This window comes from Salmo trutta, chromosome 38 (assembly GCF_901001165.1).
Source record: "Salmo trutta chromosome 38, fSalTru1.1, whole genome shotgun sequence".
Classification (NCBI taxonomy): domain Eukaryota; kingdom Metazoa; phylum Chordata; class Actinopteri; order Salmoniformes; family Salmonidae; genus Salmo; species Salmo trutta.
The window spans coordinates 21,869,777-21,887,798 of record NC_042994.1 but is presented as its reverse complement, the minus strand read 5'-3'; the positions used below and the strand labels follow the sequence as shown (position 1 = coordinate 21,887,798).

General features: G+C 42.7%; 1 protein-coding gene across 1 annotated transcript; it reads right to left on the bottom strand.

The window, feature by feature from the left end:
- Positions 1 to 3,155: 3,155 nt before the first annotated feature.
- Positions 3,156 to 7,770, bottom strand: LOC115178017 (GTPase IMAP family member 4-like). Its single transcript, XM_029739025.1, has 4 exons — positions 7,632 to 7,770; positions 7,371 to 7,442; positions 5,377 to 6,069; positions 3,156 to 3,160 (listed from the first exon to the last, which is right to left on the bottom strand). Exons 1-4 carry the CDS (start codon positions 7,639 to 7,641, stop codon positions 3,156 to 3,158), a joined length of 780 nt encoding a protein of 259 aa, XP_029594885.1. The 5' UTR covers positions 7,642 to 7,770.
- Between the last annotated feature and the right edge of the window lie 10,252 nt (positions 7,771 to 18,022).

Below are 18,022 nucleotides of genomic sequence, written 5' to 3'. Positions count from 1 at the left end.
TCTTAACTGACTTGCCTAGTTAAATTAAGGTTAGAAAAAATATCTATATACTACGGCTAAGGGCTGTTCTTAGGCACAATGCAGCGCCATATACCACAAACCCCTGAGGTGCCTTATTGCTATTATAAACTGGTTACCAACGTAATTAGAGCAGTAAAAATACATTTTTTGTCATACCTATGGAATATGGTCGGATATACCACGGCTGTCAGCCAATCAGTGTTCACGGCTCCAACCGCCCAGTTTATAATAAAGGATTCTGGAAAATATGCTGTCTGTTTCTATGACTGTGTCATAACTCTCCTGTGACGATCTGAAGGATCAGGTTACAGTGGGTCCTCTCTACAGCGTGCTCTCTCTCTCGTAGAGGGGGAGAGTGGGAAGTCGGCTGTTTTATGGTCGGTCATAAAATACGCTGCCCCTATGCTCTGTAGTGTTCGAGATGGGAATGTAAACTGTGGAACACAGAGAGACCCTTGGACATCAAACGTTTGATTAATGAAACAATATTTCTAGTTTTGAGAATGGGGGTGTGGTCCGTGGACACTTAAGGGACAGTCATGACGAGTGTGTTTTATTTGGTGATTTCATGAAGGACAGGAAACACACATTACTGTATCTCTGTTTGTGTACACTTTTCAATTACAAGGTTTACATCTACATTTTGTGAAACGTATGTGATTAAACATGGAACTATTTGTGAAAAGATGTAATGTGATGTTAACCTTCTAAATGATTAAATATGGGTTTTCATATAAAGTTAACCAAGTCAGTGGCCACGCCAACGTGAGCATAGACATTACGTCGGCGTCATGGACCGCCCTTTTCTCAGAAGTGTATAAAACCCACTCCTGACAACATTTACATTAGACCAGACAGCGTGCAGTGGTTGCTACACGGCTGACAAATGGTTTAAAACTACAAGACCAGAAAATATGGAGCTGACGCTACATGTTGAAATGGTTAAGAACTACAACTCTATTGGCCCAGGAGACCAGACAGTGTGTAGTGTTGGCTACACGGCTGGAAATGGTTAAACTCAGAGACTAGCGATGACTACAGAATAAGAGCAAATGCTAGACGTAGAATTACTAGTCTGCTGGAAATTACGTAAGTCTAGTACAAGAATACCGACAACCGTGGAAGCATCTGTTCTATGCAGCGACCATCTGTACACCTGACGTATCCATTACAACCTACACTATCCAGAGCCACTGAGGAAGCTACAACCACAAAAGACATTGTGACTTCTGGGGAAGTTAACCAGAGACTCTGATGAACTGACTCTCCAGCAGACGGACCGGATTCCAACAGAGAAGACAACAACGACATACGGGCGTAAATATATACATTGCAATTATTCTCGAATGAGCGGCCGTTCATGTGCAAACGATTAGCATTTCAATTAATTAATTATCAACTGAGTATAGTGAAGTCATTTAGTCTTTCCCGCTCTTTTATCTGTCCCCACCCCTTTCCTTTGTCTACCAAACCGTCATACCGGTTTAGCCCACTAGGGACTTATCAATGTATTGTGTTAGTAACCAATATCTACTGTTTGTTTGTTATGTATTTCTGTGATTATTTTCTTAGTTTGTAAATAAATAATTAAGCCAATTTGTATATCGCTGATTCATCATTTATGCCAGGGTTCGTGCAGATATCCAAGGGTTTGTGACGTTCAGTAATGAGAACTGATGAGGTAATAATAATACATTAATACAAGACTCGATAAGATATGAAAATATCTGAAGAGTCGAGACTCTATAAACATTTCCCGTGGTGCCCCGACTTCCTGGTTAATTAAAGTTTACATGATTAGTTTCATAATTAGCACATAATATTAATTACACATAGAGAATTGATTTGATAAAAAAAGCAGTCTTCACATTTAATGATAGTCACAAACACGACAACTTTTTTTATGGCTCAGCTAATGTTAAAAAGTACCCTAACCCTCCTTTGAGCTTCAGTCACCAGCACCATCTCCCACCTAAACGAACGTTTTTTTGTTCATTAGTGTCCACTGTCCACCAATGTTATTAAAGAATGGTTCCCACCTTCTGGTTGATTTCCTGGTTTCATGGCTACTTGAGCTTGTCTCATCCTGTTTGTTTGCCAACATCAGACTTGTTTTGTTTGTATTTACATGTTGACGTAAAAACAAATGAAATCATCCATCTTTCTAGTGAGTTTTCCCCTCTGGTATTTTATTGAGACTCAGAGAACTACAGATGTACTAGAGATTCAGGACAGTTATACCCTTTTATACAACGGGTGGATCTAATCCTGAATGCTGATTGGTTAAAACCGCATTTCAGTTGGTGTCTATTCCACAAGTAACCAGCTCTGAATACTGTCTGGGATTTAAGGAATGATGATGCAGGAACGTCACAGACAGCCTTTGAGTTTGAATTCATCTCACACACAAACTTAAGGTAGATTTGATTTGATTAATTGTATTATTAAGCGTCTTCAGAATGCCCAGCCCACATTGGTTTATAAGACACTGTATTCATCATTCCTAATTGCATTTACAGTGTTACTAATCTTGAAAATCCAGAACTAAAATATTGCCTGCTTTTATTTATTTATCCCTTATTTTATCAGGCAAGTTGAATGAGAACACATTCTCATTTACAGCAACAACCTGTGGAATAGTTACAGGGATGAATGAGCCAATTGGAAGCTGGGGGCCATGATGGTATGAGGGCCAGATTGGGAATTTAGCCAGGACACCAGGGTTAACACCCCTACTCTTACAATAAGTGCCATGGGATTTAATGACCACAGACAGTCAGGACCCCCTTTTTAACGTCCCATCCAAAAGACAGCACCCTACACAGGGAAATGTCCCCAATCACTGCTGTGAGGATTGGAATTTTTATAAATTTTTTCACACCAGAGGAAAGAGTGCCTCCTCCTGGCCTTCCAACACCACTTCCAGCAGGAGCTAGTCTCCCATCCATAGACTGACCAGGACCAACCCTGCTTGGCATCAGAAGCAAGCCAGCTGTGTGATGCAGGGTGGTTTGCTGCTGGCTAAATGGATGGAGTTCTGGAGAGAGAGGTATGAGAAAAGATAGAAGAAATAGACCTGTGAGCTCCAATGGGATTTCAGATTTCCCCCCAAAAAGATCCACTTTTCACTACGTTCAGGCTGTATAATAGGGAAACAATACGTGATTATACAGATATACTAAACACAATATTTCACATTGTATATTGTGGTAGAAAGGGCAATAGAGGAGAAAATGTATCTCTCTGAGGCGATATACTTCACTTTACTGACTTCATTGTCCCCGTGGGGAAACGTTGCAGTATCACCCACACGTTTAAAGTGCCGTTTAAATATAGTAGACAACAATTTGACAATACATCATTCACAACAGTTCCACAGTTACATCGTCTTTCCTCTTCCATTTCACCACAATACCAACCTGTTTCAATGTATTAGTCCATTCCATTCCTCTCTGCTTTATAGCTTATGTGTTCATTCCTCCTGCTGTCCTCATAGCAGGCTATATATGTTGTGATATCCATTCATTCCTCCTGCTGTCCTCATAGCAGGCTATATATGTTGTGATATCCATTCATTCCTCCTGCTCTCCTCATAGCAGCCTATATATGTTGTGATATCCATTCATTCATCCTGCTGTCCTCATAGCAGCCTATATATGTTGTGATATCCATTCATTCCTCCTGCTGTACTCATAGCATAGTGATATCCGATATCCCCTCTCTCCACTGGGATTCTCTGCCTCAAACCCCTGCCGTCCCTAGGAGGAGTGCGTCACTTGAGTGGGTTGAGTCACTGACGTGATCTTCCTGTCCGGGTTGGCGCCCCCCTTTGGGTTGTGCTGTTGGGGAGATCTTCATGGGCTATACTCTGCCTTGTCTCCGGATGGTATGTTGGTGGTTGAAGATATCCCTCTAGTGGTGTTGGGGCTGTGTATTGGCAAAGTGGGTGGGGTTATATCCTGCCTGTTTGGCCCTGTCCGGGGGTATCGTCGGACGGGGCCACAGTGTCTCCCGACCCCTCCTGTCTCAGCCTCCAGTATTTATGCTGCAATAGTTCATCGGGGGCTAGGGTCAGTCTGTTATATCTGGAGTATTTCTCCTGTCTTATCCGGTGTGAATTTAAGTATGCTCTCTCTAATTCTCTCTCTATTTTTCCTCTTTCTTTCTTTCTTTCTTTCTTTCTCTCTTTCTCTCTCTCTCTCTCTCTCTCTCTCTCTCTCGGAGGACCTGAGCCCTAGGACCATACCTCAGGACTACCTGGCCTGATGACTCCTTGCTGTCCCCAGTCCACCTGATCATGCTGCTGCTCCAGTTTGAACTGTTCTGCCTGTGCCTATGGAACCCTGACCTGTTCACTGGAAGAGCTACCTGTCCCAGACCTGCTGTTTTCAACTCTCTAGAGACAGCAGGAGCGGTAGAGATACTCTGAATGATCGGCTATGAAAAGCCAACTGACATTTACTCCTGAGGTGCTGACCTGTTCCACCCTCTACAACCACTGTGATTATTATTTGACCCTGCTGGTCATCTATGAACATTTGAACATCTAAAATATATCAGAGAAATGTAATAAAAACATTAGTCATCAGTCAGACTCTTTACCTCTCTTTTATTAAGTGTTCATAAATGTTATCCCTGAACACATGATTAAATAAATAGATCACTGGACACCCAGAGAAATAATCAAGGGAATAGATTTAAGACAATTTTTATAGCAGTTTCCAAATATAAGGTAACAAGTGTGAAAAAGGCCTATCTATCTATCTATCTATCTATCTATCTATCTATCTATCTATCTATCTATCTATCTATCTATCTATCTATCTATCTATCTATAAAACCATCTATCAATCAATCATTCAATCTATGTTCCTGTTGTTTGGTCTTGTTTGACTGCGTTTACACAGGCAGCCAAATTCTGATCTTTACAGAGGCAGACAAATTCTAATCTGTACACAGGCAGACAAATTCTGATATTTTGCCCAGTTATTGACAAGAGATCGGATTGGTCAAAAGACCAATTAGTGGCAAAAGATCAGAATTGTGTTGCCTGCGTAAAAACAGCCTTAATGATGTATACAGTATGTGATTGTTATACAGCTACGGAGACAGGTGTTTTAGCTCCACACCTTCCATTCTTTAGGCAGATAGCCGTTATTCCACTGGCTACTCCCAGCACCAGTAAGAGTGGAGCTAGAGCCAGGGCCACTGTGGTATCAGCAGCAGTTGCTATGATCACCCCTACTACTACACACACTACTGTTACTGCTAGAGCGATGTGGAGATTCCTCTTTTTATCTACCTTCTCCCTTTTCTCTTCCTCCTTTTCTTTCTCTATCTCTACCTTTACCTCTTCTTTTAATTTTCTTTCCTCCTCCTCCTTCCTTCTTTTCTCCTCCTCCCTCCTCCTCTCCTCCGCCTCTCTGATCTTCGTCTGAGCCTTCTGGTACATCTCGTTGGTGTAGTGCTCTCCTCCGTTCAGCTCCACCATCTCTTTGATCTTCTCCAGCAGCTCTGGGACCTGAGCGGGGTCGTCTTTGGCGTCGTTGTTGAACGAGTGATACCCGCCGCCTAAAGTGATGGAGAGTCTCCGTAGCTCTTTACACATCTTCAGAGAATCTGTCACCTGTTTCCCCTTCAGCTGGTCTTTACAGGTGAACAGTAAGATGGTGTACATGGAGGCGTCCTCTCCAAAGTTCTCCTGGATCCACCTCACTGCGTTCCTCTCCTCCTCTGTGAACCTCACCCCCAGCCTGATCACCAGCAGGAAGGCGTGGGGGCCCGGGACGGACATGTTAACGCACTCCTCTATTTTCTCTTTCACTTCTTCGTCCGACCTGGCTGTGTCGAAGAGGCCTGGTGTGTCAACCACATGAACCGTCGTCCCGTTGACCTCTCCACTCTGTCTCTCACACTGTCCGGTCACTGATGCAGGGGAAGAGTCGACTTTAAATACATTCTTCCCCAGGATGGTGTTTCCTGTTGCGCTCTTCCCTGCTCCAGTCTTCCCTAGCAGCACAATCCTCAGGTCAGCGGTCAAACCAGACCCTGTAGAAACCATACAGATAAAGTCAATGTAGCTCCCAGTAACCATCAAAACAACAACAAAACATTTAAAGTAATTCAACTATCACACTGTAAAATAGAGATAATGTATGTTGATTCATTAAATTCATTCAATGATTGATTCAATGTTTATTTGAACCATAACCATCCTGCTCAAAGTTACTAGTAGAGTTAGTATTATAAGTTACTAGTAGAGTCAGTATTATAAGTTACTAGTAGAGTCAGTATTATACGTTACTAGTAGAGTTAGAATTATAAGTTACTAGTAGAGTCAGTATTATACGTTACTAGTAGAGTTAGAATTATAAGTTACTAGTAGAGTCAGTATTATACGTTACTAGTAGAGTTAGAATTATAAGTTACTAGTAGAGTCAGTATTATAAGTTACTAGTAGAGTCAGTATTATAAGTTACTAGTAGAGTTAGAATTATAAGTTACTAGTAGAGTTAGTATTATTGTCACGGTTGTCTCCGGTAATGGAGGACCAAAACGCAGCAGGGACATGTATACTCATCTTCTTTATTGACGGGAAAAGAAGGAAAAACCAAAACAAACACGTATACAAAAATAACAAAACGATGAACGACAAAATAACAGCCTTGAAGGCAACACAGCAATCCAAGGACAATCTCCCACAAATGCACCGACAAACACACCCAACTAATATAGGACTTCCAATCAAAGGCAACACCAAACAGCTGCCTTCAATTGGAAGTCCACCCCAATTAACCCAACATAGAAACACACTCACTAGACTACACATAGAAATACATAAACAGACCACAACTCAAAACCCTGAAATAATAAATCAAACGCCCTCCTAACTAACACACCACCATGAACCACATAAAACAAATACCCTCTGCCACGTCCTGACCAAACTACAATAACAATTAACCCTTATCCTGGCCAGGACGTGACAATTATAAGTTACTAGTAGAGTTAGTATTATAAGTTACTAGTAGAGTTAGTATTATAAGTTACTAGTAGAGTTAGTATTATAAGTTACTAGTAGAGTTAGTATTATAAGTTACTAGTAGAGTTAGTATTATAAGTTACTAGTTGAGTTAGTATTATAAGTTGCCCAGCTCTAATGTGAGGTGTGTCATGATTTGACTAAACCATTAGAGACCATAACATCACAGTCCAAACAGAGTACATACCATCATGATTTGACTAAACCATTAGAGACCATAACCTCACAGTCCAAACAGAGTACATACCATCATGATTTGACTAAACCATTAGAGACCATAACCTCACAGTCCAAACAGAGTACATACCATCATGTTTTGTTGAGCCACACCCATCAGACTCAGGCAGCCGTTTCAGCTCCATCTCTCTGAGTGATATAGCTGGTAGGGTAACATAACAAGTATATTTCAGTTAAATGTAAAACAGTCTTGTATTAGCTGAACTACAGAATCATTGTGATAGCTACACGTGTTCCAGGTTGAACAGTTCATTCTGCTACATCCTTCTCAAACAGTAAATGTATATGATATTTCATTATATAAGATATTAAACCAAATATTGAGTTTTACCTTCAGCCATGGTTCTGTCCGTCTTTGCCAATATATTGTCAAATGTCACCAGCTCTTTCAGCTCCCCTGCCTGCGTTGAACCAGCTCTTTCAGCTCCCCTGCCTGCGTTGAACCAGCTCTTTCAGCTCCCCTGCCTGCGTTGAACTAGCGGTCTGAGTACTGAAGTTTTCTCACAAACAAAGAAAGGAATATCCTGTGCATTTGGCAGAATGGAGGGGAGGTTCCTGCTTCCCTAGATTGTCTACAGTTCTGACAAACATGGCCTGTGTCCCAAACGGCACCCTATTCCCTTCATTGTCTGCTACTGTAGAGCAGGGCCCTGGTCAAAAGTAGTGCACTATATAGGAAACAGAGTGCCGTTTGGGATGAACACGTGGACTGTTTCTCGAAACATCCCCTACCCTCTGCATCCCTTAGCCCCAATCCCCCAGGGACTGGAGTAGATCTGAAAGGCTTGGGTAGGTATCAGCAGTATGGTGGAAGTTCGACCTAACCTATCAGAAGGCAAGGTAGAGTCACTACCATGTTGCTTATTCCTGTCCAACTCCTCCAGATCTACAGGAAGTATTTAGGCTGTAGTAATGAGGCTAGGGGTTGGTTGTACAGGGCCAGGTTGTAGGGGGCAGGCAGGGGCCAGGCTAGGGGTTGGTTGTAAGGGGCCAGGCTCTAGGGGCCAGGCTAAGGGGCCATGCCAAGGCCAGGCTAGGGGCCAGGCTGTAGAGGGCAGGCAGTGGCCAGGCTAGGGGTTGGTTGTAAGGGGCCAGGCTCTAGGGGCCAGGCTAAGGGGCCATGCCAAGGCCAGGCTAGGGGCCAGGCTGTAGGGGGCAGGCAGTGGCCAGGCTAGGGGTTGGTTGTAAGGGGCCAGGCTCTAGGGGCCAGGCTAAGGGGCCATGCCAAGGCCAGGCTAGGGGCCAGGCTGTAGGGGGCAGGCAGTGGCCAGGCTAGGGGTTGGTTGTAAGGGGCCAGGCTCTAGGGGCCAGGCTTAGGGGCCATGCCAAGGCCAGGCTAGGGGCCAGGCTGTAGGGGGCAGGCAGTGGCCAGGCTAGGGGTTGGTTGAATCTGGACTGGGCCTGGAGACCCAAAAGGGTGGGTAGTGACAATGTAGGCCAAGTTTTGAAGAATGAATAAAAGAATGAAAGAATGAATTCATTTTATTTTACAGATTTTCCATGTACAACAAATCATATAGGTGTAGGATCTTAATTTAATCATTGTTTTGTTGCTGAGAATTTTCCTGCTATGTGATTAACATAAATTAACTGAAAACCCACACTCAGGGGCGAAAATCTGATATCAACTTTGGGGGGACAATTACATGAAATTTTCTCAAGAGCAATTCCTGAGGGGGACACCAAAAGTAGTGCTGTAACACATAGCCTACATTGTAATATGGTAAATGTATATTGAGGAACCAAAGAAATAAGGTGTTTGCCGTACTCCTAACTACCGGTACCCAAAACTACACAACTAATCACAACAGCAATACCATTGCCTTTAACAAATCTTAGTTCAGTCACCAGTTTAAGTTGAGAGTGGGGGTATCCATGGCATTTTCCAATTATGTTCCTATTTTACAAGTCAAAAACATTGAGAACCTTTCATAATGTTGCCAAAGACTCAACAAACTTACCTGAGACTCCCTGTCTCTGCCAGTCTGTCCCTGCATATCTGTCCCCAACTCTGCTGTCTGTGTGCCATCTGTTGCCTGCTCTGCCTAATGACATCATTGTGAAACATTTCCATTAGAATTTCATTTCTTTCTTATGAACATTTTATCAACTAGTCTTTGAGATATTAGGCTACTAGGGTTCTTACTTTGCGTTTTGGTGTACTGAAAAATACTCTGATGTCCGTCTTTTATTTTTCTGCCATTTTCTACCTGGCTGGCTGGCTACACACACACACAGTGTGTAGGTTATTTACAGTAGGAGATGGGCTTCTATCATCTTATCTTTTATCATTCTATTTGGGCTTCGATCTAAAAGGTAGCTAGCAAATGTGAAACGGATTAAAATGACAAGAGTTGACAGCTGTATGAATTCACCATTTACACAACATATGCTGCAACCTTTTGTAATTTTAATAGTTTGTTTCATATTGGCTGGCTTCCAACAATAGCTGAATTTGCAAAGCTAGCGAGCACCAATTCAGTTTCAGTGGTGTTTGATATAATCTTTGCTACCCGGGTTAAATAAAGGTGAAATAAAATAAATTAATAAAAGTTCACTTGCGACAATTTAGCTTTTGCAACGAGACAATTAAATATATTTAAGACAATGGTAGAAGAGAGTGTAGTTCTGTTCAGTTTGGATTTCAGTTTATCGCTAACCTTATCACAGGGACTTTGAAGCACTAACTTCTGCGTGCTGATCTTGGAATACATTGACGATAGCAAAGATTCCATCTTTGACGACGCCACATAAATGGAATAGGTACTATCTAGCTTAATAGTTTATATTTGCGCACTAGCTCTGCATATTCAGCTAGTGTGTGTGTGCGCGATTGACTGGATGAACCTCACGGCAGTTACGTGCAAACTAAGGAACTGGCAGTGGATCAAACCATTGTGAGGCAAAGGGCGGGGGGGGTCGCAATCTTTTGAAACTTAAAAACGTGCTATTAAGTGTCTATAATCAGCACAATTGCTTTCATTGCGTATTATTAATATTATTTAAATTACATAGTTATGTTTCAGTGATATATTGGGGGGGACAAATCATATTTTTCCCAGGATGGGGGGGTCGTGTCCCCCCCGTCCCCCCCGGGATTTCCGCCCCTGCCCACACTAACACATGGTTATATTAACACAACTGCACAGTACTACAGTACTTTTGTCCAGCTAATAGCCTAACCCCCGATCAAGCAACATTATGGACAAAACTTTTAAATCCTGTTGCCGCAGTGTTATTTTGCTACAACAATATTGGTCAAATTAAGATTTGACATCTGTGCATAAAAAATGATGATTCAAACTTCTCTGACTTTCTGGTGTAGGTGTTGCTGAAACTGTAAGGGAAGTAGCTATACATGTTATTCTACAACTCTCTCTCTCTCTCTCTCTCTCTCTCTCTCTCCCAGCCTCACACAACAACTGTAACAAAATGTACAACTACATTTTAAAAACTGAAATATAATTACTGCACGTTGACTAGAAACGTATTCAGAACTAAATTAGTGTGGTAAAACATGAGTATACATACTCACCCTATAGATGCACCATGTCCCGTCCTCTAGTAACGATTCTGTACACAATAATACACATCATAGAGATATAAAGAACTATTAGCAATGTGCACTTCCTGTACGGCAGACAGTTGATTCCTACATTAACTATTAGCAATGTGCACTTCCTGTACGGCAGACAGTTGATAACTACATGAACTATTAGCAATGTGCACTTCCTGTACGGCAGACAGTTGATTCCTACATTAACTATTAGCAATGTGCACTTCCTGTATGGCGGACTGTTGTTTCCTACATGAACTATTAGCAATGTGCTCATCCTGTACGGCAGACAGTTGATTCCTACATTAACAATTAGCAATGTGCACTTGCTGTATGGCAGACAGTTGATTCCTACATTAACTATTAGCAATATGCACTTCCTGTACGGCAGACAGTTGATTCCTACATTAACTATTAGCAATGTGCACTTCCTGTATGGCGGACTGTTGTTTCCTACATGAACTATTAGCAATGTGCTCATCCTGTACGGCAGACAGTTGATTCCTACATTAACAATTAGCAATGTGCACTTGCTGTATGGCAGACAGTTGATTCCTACATTAACTATTAGCAATATGCACTTCCTGTACGGCAGACAGTTGATTCCTACATTAACTATTAGCAATGTGCACTTGCTGTATGGCAGACAGTTGATTCCTACATTAACTTTTAGCAATGTGCACTTCCTGTACGGCAGACAGTTGATTCCTACATTAACTATTAGCAATGTGCACTTCCTGTAAGGCAGACAGTTGATTCCTACATTAACTATTAGCAATGTGCACTTCCTGTATGGCAGGCAGTTGATGTCTACATTTTCCTAAATTCATTCCACTTTATTTCCATTTGAGAACTTAACCCCCTAAGGTCAATGCCCCACGCAAATATAATTAGCATAATACCAAAATCCCCATAAAAATCTCCCAATTTAAGCTAGACATACGTTCTTGTGTTGCTTTCGATGCGCGTCTAAATCCACTGCATTCTCCTATGTCACGTTTAAGGCTAGAGGTGCTTTTATAAGATCTAGAAAACAGTGGTTAGAAAAGAACAGCAGGTATTTATTTAATTTGTAAAAGAGAAGAGGTGAACTGAACATGGTTAGGAGACTCAACATTGATGAGAAGAGGTGAACTGAACATGGTTAGGAGACTCAACATTGATGAGAAGAGGTGAACTGAACATGGTTAGGAGACTCAACATTGATGAGAAGAGGTGAACTGAATCTGGTTAGGAGACTCAACATTAATGCCATAGTCACTGTGGATAATAAATCAATATCACACTTCACTGCAAACTTTTAGAAGAATTGATACTAATTTCACTCTTGCCTGATTTAATTCAAATCAATTATTTCGCTCCATTCTTGATGGCAATTCTGTTGATGAGGATTTCAATAAAGTTTGCTGCGAAGATTTGACAACAAAGGAGATCAGATATGATCACAGAGTTAAAAAATATCACACCCCCTGGTACTGATGGGCAAACCTCTAATTCTTACTTGCCACATATAAGAAAGCTATAGAAAAATGAGAGCTTCCGGCGTCATTAAAATAAGGTGTTATAACTCTTACCCCTAAACCACATTCTTTCTTGATAACTGATGCCCAATTACACTCTTAAAAAAAGATAAGATACTAGCTTCCATTCTAGCAAAATGCTTAAAATCTGGTCCGTGTAGTTTTATTAATGAGTGCCAATCTGGATTTTTGAAAGAGCGTCATATCTAAAAAAAAATGATCAGGCTGGTCTTGGACTTGATGGAATATAACGATTAATTAGATGACAACCCTGTTATTCTATTATTAGATTTCAAAAAAGCATTTGATACTGTTAGTCATCATGAGTACATTTTTTGAACATTGCACTCTTTCAAATTTGTCTTTTTTTAATCAATATGATTAAAACACTTTATAATGGTGGCAATAAACTTTCCCATGGATCCTCACCTACAGTTGAAGTGGGAAGTTTACATACAATTAGGTTGGAGTTATTAAAACTAGTTTTTCATCCACTCCACAAATTTCTTGTTAACAAACTAGTTTTGGCAAGTCGGTTAGGACATCTAATTTTTCAAACAATTGTTTACAGACAGATTATTTGACTTATAATTCACTGTATCACAATTCCAGTGGGTCAGAAGGTTACATGCACTACGTTGACTGTGCCTTTAAACAGCTTGGAAAATTCCAGAAAATGATGTCATGGCTTTAGAAGCTTCTGACAGGCTAGATTTTAATTTACCGGATATTTGAGACATGTTTCGGACATCCATATGCATTCAGATCTAACCTGGCGCAAACAATTAACGAGATCTAACCTGGCGCAGCCAGCACCATCAATTAACGACATCTAACGGGGCGCAGCCACGCCATCAATTAACGAGATCTAACATGGCGCAGCCAGCACTATCAATTAACGAGATCTAACCTGGCGCAGTCAGCCCAATAAATTAAGGAGATCTAACCTGGCGCAGCCAGCGCCATCAATTAACAAGATCTAACCTGGCACAGCCAGCGCAAACAATTAACGAGATCTAACCTGATGCAGCCAGCGCCATCAATTAACGAGATCTAACCTGGCGCAGCCAGTGCCATCAATTAACGAAATCTAACCTGGGGCAGCCAGCGCCATCAATTAACGAGATCTAACCTGATGCAGCCAGCGCCATCAATTAACGAGATCTAACCTGGCGCAGCCAGCGCAAACAATTAACGAGATCTAACCTGATGCAGCCAGCGCCATCAATTAACGAGATCTAACCTGGCGCAGCCAGCGCCATCAATTAACGAGATCTAACCTAATGCAGCCAGCGCCAACAATTAACGAGATCAAACCTGGCGCAGCCAGTGCCATCAATTAACGAAATCTAACCTGGGGCAGGCAGTGCCATCAACTAACGAGATCTAACCTGATGCAGCCAGCGCCAACAATTAACGAGATCAAACCTGGCGCAGCCAGCACCATCAATTAACAAGATCTAACCTGATGCAGCCAGTGCCATCAATTAACGAGATCTAACCTGATGCAGCCAGTGCCATCAATTAACGAGATCTAACCTGGCGCAGCCAGCACCATCAATTAACGAGATCTAACCGGGCGCAGCCAGCACCATCAATTAACGAGATATAACCGGGCGCAGCCAGCCCAATAAATTAACGAGATCTGCAGCCAGTGCCATCAATTATTAACAAGATCTAACCTGATGCAGCCAGCGCCATCAATTAACAAGGGGTTTGTTGCCCAAATGAGCCACATTTACGTGTCCTTAAAACAACCTATAACAAATCACAAAAACACTATTCCTTGTGTTACAATATGCAGCATATGCAAATTTGTATAGCCAATTCTTTTGTATTTATTTTTTAAGTCGATATATTGGATAGATATTTTGACAGGCTTGTTTAGTTAGGCATATGTTTCTACTTATAATAACCAACATTTCGGCAGTGATGTGTACTCATGGATGCCAAAAAAAGACTAAAATGTAAAGACAGGCTTCCAAAAATATTTGACCAATAAAAGAACAGCAATTATAAAATAATTATTATTTCATTTACATACTTTTCCGTCAATTTGCAAGTGGCTGAATCTCAACAGAGAAATCATCTGAGCGAGGGAAACGCCCCTCTGTCTCAGTATGTTTAGCCCATGTGTCTGAAGTCGTCTGGACCAAAATAGAATATATAACATGTTGCCGCCGTAGCATTTGATTGATGCCAGCAAGCATTTGGCCTCTCTTGATAAAAACATTATAAAATAATTTACTCATCCGCGTTGAGCTGAGCTGCTGTGGGTTGTCATGGTGCAGCAAAACGGCCCCAAGGGAGGCTCGTTTGGATACACCAATCAAATCACATCCTAAGAAAAATGTAATCCAGAAAAACGTGTCTGTTTCTGGTCTGCTTGTGTTGATGTCCTGCAGTAGCTAGCTGGCTAAATTGGCCCTTTCCTAAGCCATGGATGGAGTTGGTGATTTGTACTTGTAGTTTTTACATAATTCTCTATACAGGTCAATGATTATGACAGCATTCTGATCTAAATTAATATGTTGTACCGTTGGCCTAAAAAGATTGAAGTTCTATCTTAGCCTAGATGTAGCCTAGTAGGCTCACTTTAATTAGCTAGCTAACTTAGCTGGTTCATTGTTGCCAATGTGAGGAATTTAGTGTAGCAAGCATTTTAGCTAGGTAGCCTATGACAACAAAAATTAAAAGTGTACTCTATGACAGAGTCATAGACCGTTTAGCCAACATGAAAGAGAGGAGGATGGCATTGGCGTTCAACTAGTCTACAAGTAGGGTGAGTGAACATGTTTTGTTTTACTTGTGCACACAGACAGAAATCAGTACCATGGGAAGCCACATGATATTTAGCAACATTGATTGGACTAAATTGTTTTCTGTGTATTAAACTATGCAGATATAGCTTTCTTGATTTGATGATATTTAAATGTATAAGTTAAAATGGTGCTGGAATAGCGGAGGCAGTGCTGCTGTTGTCTTTGTGCTGACTTGAGGTAACTGTTTGAATGTTAAATGACGAGACAGAGGCATTGATGCGAGTAACCAGTCTTGTTCAGTATATTGCAATACATCCGGGTATTTCAAGCACACCGATCAAAACACTGGAGTTGCAGTAATTAACATTTACCAACAGATGGCATCACTGTGCCATCTTACACCCATAACTTCCCTTTTATAAAATAGGACAGGAGCTGTCAATTCACTAACAAAACAAACCTAGTAATAATTTCCAACATGAACAGTTTTTTTTTTTTTTTTTTCAGGTAACAACTTAACACATTTTGATACTCTCTTCACTTTTATCTCTGTCTGGCAACAATCCCTAATGGGAAACCTACAGATTAAGTATTTTTGGTGGCTGGGACAGGCGCCCACAGCGTGAAAAGACAGGGAGCTTGTCTGCGAGGACTGCGGGTTCCCGCACAGGCGTGTCACCTGACTGTCTAAGGGGAGTATTGATGGGTGAGGGAGCGGCCGACCTGTGATCCCCTGGCTCTTCGCCCAGTGCCTCAGGCCCCATGTGACTTGCTGGGGTTCTGTCTTTTGTCATGCGACCCCTTTGACCATCAGGTTTCTGAGTAGGTGCTGGCTCAGCAATCCGAAGGTCAACCTTGTTACGACGGTACAGTGATCCATTCACTTCGACCAAGTAGGAGCGTGGTGCCACTTTCTGTACACAGGATCCGAGTCTCCAGAGGCCAGTCCGGTCCCCTGGTAGTGGCTTCATCCGCACCGTTTCACCCACCCTGAGCTCAGGTAAGTCTTTTGCTGATTTGTTATAGATGAACTTAGAGACCTGTCTTCTGTGACGTAGCTTCACCAGCACGTCTGTCACCACACATGGCTCCAGGAGAGTGCTGGCTACTGGCAGAGCTGCTTTTAAGCGCCGTGCCATGAGGCGCTGGGCCGGGCTGCTATCCATGCCCTCTGTCGGGGTATTGCGCCACTGCAGGATTGCTTTCCAGGCATCTTTGCCCTCTCGCAGAGCTTTTTTTGCAGAGGTTCTTTGCAATTTTGACTGCGGACTCCGCCTTCCCATTAGCTTTTGGGTGTCGTGGTGATGAAGTGACGTGCTCGAATTCCCAATCTGCAGCAAATTTTCGGAACTCAACCCCGGAGAATTGGGGTCCATTGTCTGAAATTACCCTATCTGGCTGGCCATAGCGGGCAAACTGAGCCTTGCAGCGTTTGATCGTTGTCTCTGCTGAGAGGTCGGGGAGGAGGTCAATCTCCCAGAAGTCTGAGTAATGATCGACTACCAGCAGAAAGTTTTTGCCACTGTGCTGGAAGAGATCTAGACTTACTATCTGCCAGGGGCGCATTGGTAGCTCGTGGGACATCATCGTCTCTCTCTGTTGCTCAATGGCATATTCATTGCAGATTGTGCATTTACTGACATAGTCTTTGATTTCACTCTGCATTCCTGGCCAATACAGTGTGTCACATGCTTGTCTGTAACAGGCCTCACCTCCTATGTGACTTGAGTGCACGCGCACCAACATCTCAAGGTGCACAGACCGGGGAATAAAGACTCTCTGACCCTTGAATATTACTCCGTTTTGAACACTGAGCTCCTCTTTGACTGGCCAATATTCTCTGACGGCTAAAGCAGTTTCTTCCTTGCAGTCGGGCCAGCCCATCAGAATCACAGACCTCAATGCCTGGAGTTGCTCGTCCCTGTCTGTGTGCTGTCTGATTTGTATAAGGCGCTGGTCTGTGACATTGAGGTAGTCAGCCTGGTTGATGTGTTCAACATTCACTTGCTCTGTTTGTAAGCTGCACACTGCGTGTCGTTCATGCATGGAGCGTGTGTGAGTGCCTGATGCAGTAGCCCTGCTGAGCGTGTCACTCACATACATCTCTGGCCTGGCTTATACACCACCTTGAGGTTGTAGTTTTGTAGGGCCAGTAGCATGCTCTGCAGTCGTTTCGGGGCATTCAGGCAATAGCAATAAGGGGCTTGTGATCTGTCTCTGCGGTAATATTGTCGCGCCCGTACAGGTAGTGGTGGAAGCGTTGGCATGCAAACACAATGCTGAGGCACTCCTTTTCTATCTGGGCATAGTTCTACTCTGTTCGGGTGAGTGCCCTAGAGGCGAATGCCACAGGCTTGCCCTCCTGTATGAGGCAACAGCCAAGTCCATACTGGCTTGAGTCACTCTGAATCGTGACAGGTTTTGACACATCGTAGTATCGCAGTACAGGTGTCTGGGTGACCAGTTGTTTTATTTCCCTCACCGCTGCGTCATGTTTTGGGAGCCAATGCCAGATGGTGTCCTTGTCCATGAGCCTCCTTAGTGGCTCACACACTTCAGAGAGCCGCGGTAGGAATTTGGCCAGGTAGGTGACGAATCCGACAAAGCGCTGCACTCAGATGGGTGGGGCATTTCCAAGACAGCCTTCACTTTTTCAGGATCCACCTTCAATCCGGTGGAGGACAAGATGTGCCCATGAAAGCGAACCTCTGGCACTTTAAACTGAAGCTTTTTTATGCTTAGCCTTAGCTTGACCTGTCTACATCTGACCATCAGGGCCAGCAGCTTGGCGTCATGGTCACATTCTGCCTCCTCATCACTGTCCCCACAGTCGACTACGAGGATGTCATCTGCTATGGGTTCCACGCCACTGAGTCCCATCAAC

Bases quoted from the DNA above. Each gene is read 5' to 3' on its own strand.
- LOC115178017 (XM_029739025.1), bottom strand. The intron at 6,070-7,370 runs GTATGTACTCTG...TGGTTTCTACAG, and splicing joins TGGCTCAACAAAACATGATG to GGTCTGGTTTGACCGCTGAC.